This window comes from Alligator sinensis, unplaced genomic scaffold, assembly GCF_000455745.1.
Source record: "Alligator sinensis unplaced genomic scaffold, ASM45574v1 scaffold745_1, whole genome shotgun sequence".
NCBI lineage: Eukaryota > Metazoa > Chordata > Crocodylia > Alligatoridae > Alligator > Alligator sinensis.
The window spans coordinates 793,014-803,786 of record NW_005842119.1 but is presented as its reverse complement, the minus strand read 5'-3'; the positions used below and the strand labels follow the sequence as shown (position 1 = coordinate 803,786).

Genomic DNA, 10,773 nt, shown 5'->3' with positions numbered 1-10,773 from the left:
CCCTTAGTGTCTCTGTGCTGTAAATTCAGAAGTTCCTTGATATAGAGAGAAGTAAAAGACAGTACAGTTAGGTTAGTTAAACATTGCTTTTTTAGTCTATGGACAATTTTAAAAAGTTCCTACAAATCCTAGAAAAGAAACCTAAAATTTTAGCCAACATTCAAAAATTAACAGATACTGAGCCATCAGGCTTACATATAGAGCACTGTATCACTAAGAAATAATGATACCCCTGAACAGGCTGGGCAAGCCAGTTCATTAGCGAGCTGCTTTTTTTTACCAAAGTAAAAATGAAGGCATTGTTAACTTGCCATGTATTCCTTAAGAGACAATAAATAGTGATCTTGCTGCTACTGAGTAGGCAGTAAATGTGACATTCTTATTATAGCTAGAACATCAGTTTGTTTTTTTATTTTGTAAATAGTTGAAGGTTTGGAAGCCATCCTGACCCCTACCCCACTTCTCCCTGCTCTCTCTGTAAATTTCTTTATGGTCAAAACTAAACATCTGTGTTGACTTTTAGTATCCTCCAGTGTATAAAGAGTTGGGCTGTATTGTAAGTGGCTTCTGTGGCATAGATGTAAGAACTTAAAGGCCCTCTCCTGGCAGGCATTTTCCTTGCTTTTCTTCCTATTCCTCCTCCTCCCTCAGATACAGAAAAGCTCTATAAACTTATGGGCCCAAAGGGAGCTTATTTAAAGTTACTGTTACTTTAAAATATGCTTCCTTATGTTCTGCCACTGCTTCCAAGGTAGCCAGATTCTGCTTTCAGTTACATTCATATACATCCAGAAGATTATCATTGAAATAAATGGAATTTACTCAGCTGTAAGTGAAATCAGAATTTGACCCAAAGTTTGCTGCCCTGATGTGTTGCAGCAGGAACAGAAATATTTTTAAATGACAGTTTTAAATTGACTCCCCCAACCTCATTTTGGGACCATTTTGAGGTATATTTAAAAAATACATTCCTCCCTCCCTCCCTAAATTCCCTTCTCCCAGCTCCCAGATTCTGATCTCCTAAGTGTGGTTTTCCACATTAAGATTTCAAATTCACATAACTATTTTTATTGTAGGAAAGAAATCTAACTGCCCCTAGAGCTTCCTTAATGCCAACTGCCACTCCTTCTGGCTGGTTTTAGCAAGCTGCTTCCGTGCAAAACTGCACTGGATGGTACAGGGATAATATGGCTCTTGCTTCTGCAGCTGTGCAGAAGGAATTCAGTGCAGGAGGTGTGATAATCTGTACTGACCCTAAAAGCTGACCAGAGAGGTAGGTCTTTGATGGCTCCTGTAGCTTATGGGGGTTTACTGGACTTTTTGTGATGCCTGTCACTTTACCTTTATTGCTATGAAGTTGTAAACTTTTAATTCCCTTTTCCAGATTCTTTTTCTTGAATTTCTGCAATTTAATCTCCAGCCACCTGCAATCTAATTTTTAGCTGAATTTTGCTGTATTATACAAATGTGTTTCCACTGCTGTCGGTGAGCAGAATTAGGCTCTTAAACCTGTATTTTCCAGAGGGAACAAAATTAGTCTCTTAATCTTTATTTAGGAGCCCTATGTGTGCACCTAAGGATCTAATTTAAGGCACCTATTGCCAAAAATCTTTTCCTTTATCTTTAAAATAAAGGACCATATTTAATGTAAGGACAAGAGCAGCATGGAGCTTTCAGCTTGAAAAACAAATGCACCCAGATGGGGTATTTTTCTCAAATTTTTAATCAAGGCTTGTCAAAAATGTTTTGCTTCTACTGTAGACTTGAGCCTGCAACTTCCTTTCAAGTTCCATTTGTGCTTCCTTGGAAAAGCCATAGAGGATAAGTCAAATGGGATTTTCCATTAGGGTTTGTGTCCCAAACATATTGTGAACTTATAGGAATGTCCACAGATACAGTGAGCTCAGGTCATCTGTAGATTTGCAATGAGATTTGGACATGAGGAAGCTTGATCTTTTTTATCTTGAATATTTTCAACTTACGAAGAATAATAAATGCATGTGAAGCTTAATAGATACTAAAAATACAATTGCAATAGTAAAATTCAGTACAAAACATTACTGATTGTCATAAAGGTACATAAATTGCTAAATGATTACAAGGCAGTGTGAGGATCAGCACTATCTGTAGGGCCTGATTTAAATCATAGGCCCAGCTCGCTATTATTGTAGCCTGATCATGGCGATGAGCACCATTTTCACGTCCAGATTGTGGCACCCTCCCACATGTGTTCTCTCCCCCAGCGCCCAACCCCCATCACCCCAATTCTCCTGCCTGGAGGAAAATGCAAAATTGTGATTTAAACCAGGTCCTAACTTGGTCAGGCTGCAGTTGGAGTACTGCGTCCAGTTCTGGGCGCCGCACTTCAGGAGGAATGTGGACAGCATCGAGAGGGTCCAGAGGAGGGCCACTCGCATGATCGGGGGCAGCAGGGCAGACCCTACGAGGAGAGGCTACAGGACCTGAACCTGTTCAGCCTCCACAAGATAAGGCTGAGAGGGGATCTGGTGGCCGTCTGTAAAGTTACCAGGGGGGACCAGCGGGGAATGGGAGAGGCCCTGTTCCCCGGAGCACTACCTGGAGTAACTAAGAATTATGGCCTCAAGTTGATTGAGTGTAGTTTCAGGCTAGACATCAGGAGGCACTACTTCACAGTCGGGGCAGCTAGGATCTGGAACCAACTTCCAAGGGAAGTGGTGCTCGCTTCTACCCTGGGGGTCTTCAAAAGGAGGTTAGATAATCACCTAGCGAGGTCATTTGACCCCAGCATTCTTTCCTGCCCAGGGCAGGGGGTCAGACTTGATGATCTGCTCAGGTCCCTTCTGACCCTACCAACTATGAAACTATCTGATTAATGTCAAAGAATGGAACCGAGGCCCCAGCCAGTCATTAATTTTGTTCTACAATTGGGAACTGACAAACTTTATTACAGATCTCAAAACTCTCAGGTCCTGCCATGCCATACATGCACAGCAGAATACACAATTTTTTGGATTTATGATAAAACTTGTCAGATTCCAATCCTCCACAGGCTGCTGCTTGGAATCACCCATGTGTGGGTGGACTGGGGATCAGGAACAATTTGAAGGGACACAGGACAGGTGGCTGTGGGTCAGGAAGATCCCCAATCACAGCTGCTCACGTTGTGCACTGTAAAATGGCATGCACGCATCCTGTGGGTCAGGGAGGTCCTAGAGCTACAGCCCATGTGCAGCTGGCTGCATGTGCGTTGGCTACCTGGTGCCATGTACAGCGGAGGATGAGTGATGTGCTGCTGGCAGCATATGTGCCAGTAGCAGCTTGGTGCATCCCTAGGTGCAGATGAGCTATTGGGCTGCACAGTGGGGTTTTAATGCACCAAATATTCAGATCAAACCATGATAGAAACTAGGCCCAAAGATGTTCCATAGATGTGGGACATCTTTGTTACTGGTTTGCCATTTTTATTGTGGAATAACTTGCCTGAATGACTGGCATGTTACAAAAAAAATTGTGGGGTGCTCACTTTTAACCTGCAAGAACTATATCGTCTGGAGGGGGCCCAAGAATTATTTTGAGTTCTGTTCCCATCTCTGTCACAGATATACGTGGCACTGTACTTTTCCACCTCAGATTTCAAAAAGCCAAATGGAACTCAAGGGCTTTTTTCCAAAGAAGAAAATATGTTGAGTATAAGCTCCATGTAGTTTTTACTATGTTAAATTCAGTGGCAGCCCTTCTCTGACATGTAGTTTCTACTCATTGCCATTAAAGCTGAAAATAATCTTGGCATCCCATGGCCACTTTACAGGTACAGTTAGATATTTGTAACTGGGCAAGTATTAGTAGGCACAATTTTTTGTCTAATGAACATATATGTGTAGTAAAGTCTATTCATCTTATAGACGCCTTTTAGTTTGTACATAGCGACAGCTAGCCTGGATCAGACATACGACCTTTCTTTGACTGTGACTTCTGAAGAAGGTGCATGAAAGTATCTTCTTTCATAACAAGAAAAAAACAATGCCAGACTCCTGAGGATTAGTTTAATTTAAAATAAATAAATAAATAATTGTTTGGAAATTCTCTAGAGCTTAAAAAATATAATCAATTTGCATATACAATTTTTTTATGTCAATGGGAGTGCCCTGCCTGGAATGAATACAAAATGTACTATAGTGACATTCTGGATAAAAGATCTACAGTGCAGGAGTGTTGGAAAGGAAAGGTTTGCTTTAAATAATTAATTTGTAGACCAAATACCCTATAGTCGTTCTTGATGCACATGTTCTACGGTTAAATAGCAACACCACCTCTGAAAATTAAACTTTTCAAATGACAGTGTGTTTAGTTTTTAAACATTTTTATTCACAATTTAAGGGAGACTGAAAAATATTTTAGATATTGGTTTGCTGTGGAAAAGGATAATTTGAACAAATGAAAACTACAGAAGAGGTGTATTGACAAATAACATTGTATGCATCTTTTTGTTCATTTACATCAGGACTTTAGCACTGGGAGCTAAACCCCAATTTTAACCATCTGTGATTATGTCTGCAGCTTGTCAGAGTTTGCAGAGTAATTTGCAAAAAAATTAGATTATAGCTGGTAGAGTTTTGGCCTCACAAAAACGACCTATTCTCAGTGCTGTATATAAAATTGTATATTGTAGAAGTAAAATCAACTGAATATTCATAACGTTCTGTTGCTTTGTACTTATTCTGCTGCTCTCATTTCCAAATAAAACGTGAACTGTAGTCTAAATTAAATGTAAGAGAAATAACACTTCCACAGAATATTCTGTTTATTTCCTCACTGATTTTTAACATAAAGTGTTTCATTTTTTAAAGTATCCTAGTGTTGAGGCTTTATATCATGTTTCAGAGGTATAGTAATTAATGTAAAGAAGTGTTGTATGCCAGTAATAAGGGCTCAGGATGAATATTACTGTTATTTATCCACAAGATATATTGAAGTACTTTCCCAAACTACTGGAGTTTATCCTTACTGAGCTCAGGTAGAATTCCAGCACTGATAGAAACAAAAAATGTTAATAAAATTTTCTGAGTCTTCAGGTATTCCATAATTGGTTTCTTTTTTCTCTCTTCAGCCAAACCAACAAGTTTATCACTTCCTTTGACACCTGAGTCACCAAAGTAAGTATTAAGAAGCGTAAAAGTTTATGCAAGGGACGGGGTTTCAATACATTTTGGCTTCAGCAACTCCATTTCAGCTTGTTTTTATAAATGTGCCCTGTCTTCCAGTGATCCCAAGGGTTCCCCATTTGAGAACAAGACTATTGAACAAACCTTAAGTGTGGAACTCTCTGGAACTGCAGGTGAGAGTTGTGGAACATTAGCAATTTTTCTGTACATGTGACTTTTTAATATGAAATGTATAGTGAGATGTTAACATGGCCTCTGAGAGATTCATTGTAATATAGTTTAACATTGACGTTTTACCCAGTTACCTGGGATGAACATGTTTAAAAATATATGATTCCAAACCTGTGCAGCAGAGCATAATATCTGAAAAAATGTGAATGAAAGCATTTATCATGCATACATTTCCATCCCCATTTAGCTTTGTGTACTGCTGGGCATCATCTTTCAAATACAAATCCCACTGCACAGAATAATAGATGTTCCATATGGAAAAGTTAAGTCATCCAGTCTTTTTTGCATGCCAGTGTAGGAACTACTCTTGATTGTGTGTTAGTGTTTTGGAAACTTGAGGTTTGAATGTTCCAAGCAGCAGGACTTCTACTTCTTCCATTGGGAAGCTACTCCACAGCCTTAAAGTAAGTTTTAACTGATTTTTTCCCTTCATTTCATGCTATTAACAATCTTTGCACCCTTGATTCTACCCCTGGCCATTCTTCTTCCTACTCCTGGTTTAGACCTTTCATATATAAAGTTTTATTATGTTTTGTATCACCACACTAGATCCATTTTATTCATTTTCTCTGCCTATAAAAGTCCATTATTCCAGATTTTAGGTCATTTTTACACTTTTTCCCTCCATTTTGCCACTATTTTTCTGGTAGTGACATTCCCAGAACCAAACATAAGATGCTGGGTGCAGTTGCACCAGAGCCATAGAGAGGGACAATTCTATCCCTACACAACAGCATTAAAGGCTAAGGGATGTACTAGAGAAATATTTTTTTCAGTAATATTTATGATGGTGCCATAAGACTTGGAAGCTGGAGTTTGTTCCATTGATTCTGTGTGCAGACAAAAATAAGCTGTATAGACCCACTGTACAACAAGATACAGCAGTGGCAAGTAAAAACGTGCTGCATGCCCATATGGGGAAGCACCAACATAGGATGAAATCTTTCAACAGGAACATTATATTATAGGTCTTTTTTCCTGGAGACTACTTCACTTCCATATGTTAACAGTTGGGACTGGTTACGAGACGGAGAGAGAGAGACTGAGAATGAGGAGTAGGCTTCTTGAATACAACAGACAAATGGCAGCCTGCCAGGAGTGCTGCTTGGTATCATGTGGGAGTTACTTCTTCCAAATCTCTGTTGGAGGTGGGGGTTCAGCCAGGAGGGAGAGAGGGGATTTTATTTTATTGCTCAGCAGCAGCTTAAATGAGCAGCGCCTTAATGTAAACATTCCACGTGTAATGAGTGACTGGCAGTTTCAATTCAGGTTCTTGGGGTAGATGTGATATCTTTTATTAGGCCAACTAAATAGTTGGAAAAAAGTTCTTTGCAAGGTGATTTAAACATCTTTGCAAGCTTTCAGGTGTTTAAATCACCCTTCTTCAGGCACAGGGAGTCTTTGCTGTTCTGAGATCTCCAAGGAATGAAAGAAGCTAAAAGTGTGACAGGATGTCAGGGAGAATGTAAATCAGTGGAAATTAGGAAAACAAAAGGTAGAGAAGGGAAGAGGGGAGAGGGAACGAGGGGGGAAAAAGCCAAATGTAAGTAAGAGAGACTCTGGTATAGTAGTTCTCCAAGGTAGGAAAGGTCTGTGAAAAAGTAAATAGCTGGAAATTAGGAAGACAACGGGTAGAAAAGGAGGGGAGGGGAGGAACAGGGTGTGGGGGGAGAGTGTAAAAGGTCAGGTCTGGCAGGTACCTGGTGAATCAGATGTTAGGCAGATTGTAGTGTGTCATAAATCCAATGTCTATATTGAGTCCATGATTTTTTGTATCCAGTAGATGTATGAAGAGAAGTTTGAACGGTCATCTACGAAAGGTGTTTTGTAAGTTCCCCTTGAGGATTAGACCTGAGAGATCAGAGAGGGAGTGGTTCTCTTGTGAGAAATGTGTCCCTACAGGAAATTGGGTATTCTTGTCTTTGATAGGTTTTCAGTGTGCGTTCATTCTGGTACAGTTTCTCCTACATATTTTCCATGAGGGTATTTGGTGCAATGGTTGAGATATATAAAATTTCTGGAGGTGCGGATGTAAGATCCAGGAATGGTGATGGTTCTGTTACGGGGTATAGTTATTGTGGGAGTGATGGGGATATGTTGGCAGGTTTTACTTTCTTGTCATGACATGGTCTGGATCCATTAGGTGTGGTTTGGGTCATAGGGAGTTTGCTTCTGGTGTTGAGGCTGGTGAGGTTCGATGCTTGTTTAAAGGCTAGGATGGGTGGTTCTGGAAAGATCTCTTTAAGAATTGGGTTTTCTTCTAGTATGGGTTGCAATTGTTTGAGGATTTTCCATGTAGGTTCCAGGGAAGGGTGGTATGTCATAACTAATGGTGTGCGATTCATGGGGATAACACCAGCATTTCCTTTCTGGACACCATGATCAATATTCAAAATGGTAAAAAGCATTGAACATTGCTAACCTTTCCTATTTACCCTTTGTTTTCCTAATTTCCAGCTATTTACTTTTTCACAGACTGCCTCTTTTCTGCCTTGGAAAACTACTACAGTAGAGTCTCCCTTACTTACCTTTAGCTTCTCCCCCCCCTTTCTCTTCCTTTTGTTTTCCTAATTCCACCTATTTACATTTCTGCTGACATCCTGTCACACTTTTAGCTTCTTTCATTCCTTGGAGATCTCAGAACAGCAGAGGCTCCCTATGCCTGAAGAAGGATGATTGTGCCCAAAAGCTTGCAAATAACTTTTTTCCAACTACTTAGTTGGTCTAATAAAAGATATCATGTCTACTCAAAGAACCTGGCCTGCCTGTGTCCTTAGATCAGCATGGCTACAACCAAAAACCCAGCTGGTAGTTTCAGTGCTGCTGTTTTCAAATGATGCATTTATTTATTTATTTATCTGTATGGTGGTTGTGCCTAGGCCATGCTGTGCTATACAAACACATAAGAGAAAGAGCCTGTGTCTCAAAAACTGTACAATCTAATTCAGCAATTCTTTGCAGGATCAGGGCCTACTTTGGTAATAAAAGTAACAACAGCAATAGTGATTAATGCCTAGCAGTTGTATGGAAAGAGACCCTGGCAATTCCCAGTTACATCCAGGTAACCGCATTGCTCTTTTTGCTCATATAATGCACTGCACTAGTACTATTTATTGTAATTTAAATGGCAGTTGCCTTGATCTCACTGCTGAACTGTAGGGCTGCCCACACTATTGAAGCACAAAGTATTTTAATACAAACAGCAACTCCCTTGATCTCTCTGCTGAAAATGGCATCGGTTTCCTCACTGAGGAATTAGCCGTGCAGTAGAAAAATAAATAAATACAAGTGTTTCCCAGTTCAGCCATCAATCCTCATCACATGCATGTTGTGGATGGGTATAAATAAAGTTGAACACAAAAATGTTCTCCTCTCCCTTGTGCTCTTTTGCTTTAGAAGGGGCTTTTTATCCATAAATTTAAATGTTTTCCTTCCTAATCTGAAAAAGTAATTTCTATATTTGTCAAACTGCAAGAAATAAAGAAAAGATTTTTAAAAGGGGACAACAGGTGTGTAAGATGTTCTTAGGACTGAGCATATTTCAACTGGCCCACCATTAAGGATCAAGTACATTGTCTCATAAAACCCCAGCTTTCTAAGCCAATTCCAAGTATATTATGTTATACATTAAATTTAAAAAAACATATGTATTGCAAAATACTGTGGAATCCTGAAAAATCTGCTGGAGCCCAAATGCTGTGTCGGTATCAGCAGCTAGAACTCTAGTGGAGTTCAATCTGCTTACCTCAAGATTTCAGATGGCTCTAAGTCATTAATTCACAGTTTACTATGAAGTATGGAGAAAGTTGTATGATCTGGGCAGCAATGGGATATACATGCTTCAGAGCCGGTTAGCAGGACTAGCATGATGTTAATAATGTTAGCAGTGGGCATGTCTACATGTTCATTAATGTGCCATAATATATGACACAATAAGTTTAGAGCCTGTAATGACAGGTACTAACTTAATATGCTGTAATCAGCACTACTGGGCATTAGTGAAAATGAACGGTTTTTTTTGTGATGCTTCTGAGCATTAGCACATTAGCACAGGCTTTGTCCGCTGTGCTAATGCTTAGTAGAATTAGTTTTCTGTGCATTAAGAGTCTTGTGTAGACATGCCCAGTGCTCCTTCTAGTAATCCAAAAAGCAAAGGTAAATCCTACTCCATCAGGAGAGGCAGCAATATTCAGCTCCACAACCTCATAACTAGAAATACATCCATCCTGAGAGTCCCCTCCTCATATGCTAGGCAAAAGGACTCGAGCACAAGGAGGCAACAGAGCATCATGAAATGCAATCTTAAATGATATTCATGTGATTGATGAAATTAATCAACCATAGGCATGGCAACAAGTGATCAAGTTCCTGGTGAACGATATATGTGATCTTGTGCTGTATGTAGAGGAGTTTATGTAGGACAGTTACTCCCTCCTGCGAATGCTAATCCTTTTGCCTTAGTGGCTGACTAGAGTATAGGTACTTTCCTCTAGTATCTGGGGATACAGCTCATACAAAATCTCAAAGCCAGGAGCTGTCTGTAGTGCTGGAGCAATTCTTCCCTATCATTACTGCTCGTGCTGAGGGATCACTTAACTGTATGAAAAACTCATATTCTCCACGTTTTAGTAGCCTCACAAAACCACTGTATAGGTATATCAAGTCAAGTCAGTCCCGAGGTTGCTGCAACTGGTGGAACACCTTAAATGTGGTAACAACCCTCCTCTACTCCAAGGTTCGTTGAGTTGCTTTGCATCATTTGCAAAGTAACCTGGTGGCACCCATCTTCTGTCCAGGTATGGATGATCGTTGGCTCGCAGGGAGCTCATCCGCCCTTTGACAGACCTTGTCTTTAGATCTGCTGGGTGTCCACACACCCTCCTTACCCAGGCTAGCCCAGGTGGGGGCGCTGGTTTAGCTGCTGACAACTTGTCCATGGAACAGATTGTATTAGTTTATGTGGTACCAGATAGCAGACCAAGAGAAGCCTGGTCTGACAGGGATAAGGTATATATATAGGGATGGATTACACAATGGCTTAGTACACTAGTACAATACAAATAAAAAAACTAAAATAATGGAAAATGGGATCACACTCCCCCACCTGCATACTAGAGGTCATTTAGTGAGGAGTTTCACTGTGAAGGGACATGTTCACATACAGATGCTCACATTTATTTGAATAAAAGCTCTTCACGTAGATAAAATTTAGTCTCTCTGAAAAGCAGACAAGAAAGGTGTATGAATAAAATTAGACTGAATAATGGAAATTCATGAGCATCCTTGCATATACTTAACCCCCAGTATTTGCTTGTGTCTAAGCCTGAGCTGCCCCCTGGTTATCAGAGCAGACACTTAACTTCTACTCTGTAAGAACTTGTTTCACCTCAAAATAATT

At 40.1% G+C, this 10,773-nt stretch overlaps 1 protein-coding gene across 3 annotated transcripts in view; it reads left to right on the top strand.

Annotated features, from left to right (window-relative positions):
- Positions 1-10,773, top strand: part of PPARGC1A (PPARG coactivator 1 alpha) — an 83,023-nt gene that overhangs the window by 49,019 nt on the left and 23,231 nt on the right. For 2 of the 3 annotated variants that reach the window (XM_025205580.1, XM_025205578.1), the window contains exons 6-7: positions 5,090-5,135; positions 5,199-5,317. In XM_025205580.1, coding sequence (XP_025061365.1) covers positions 5,090-5,135; positions 5,199-5,317 — 165 coding nt within the window. The remainder of the gene's footprint in view (positions 1-5,089; positions 5,136-5,198; positions 5,318-10,773) is intronic. The other variant, XM_025205579.1, reaches the window with a different exon arrangement.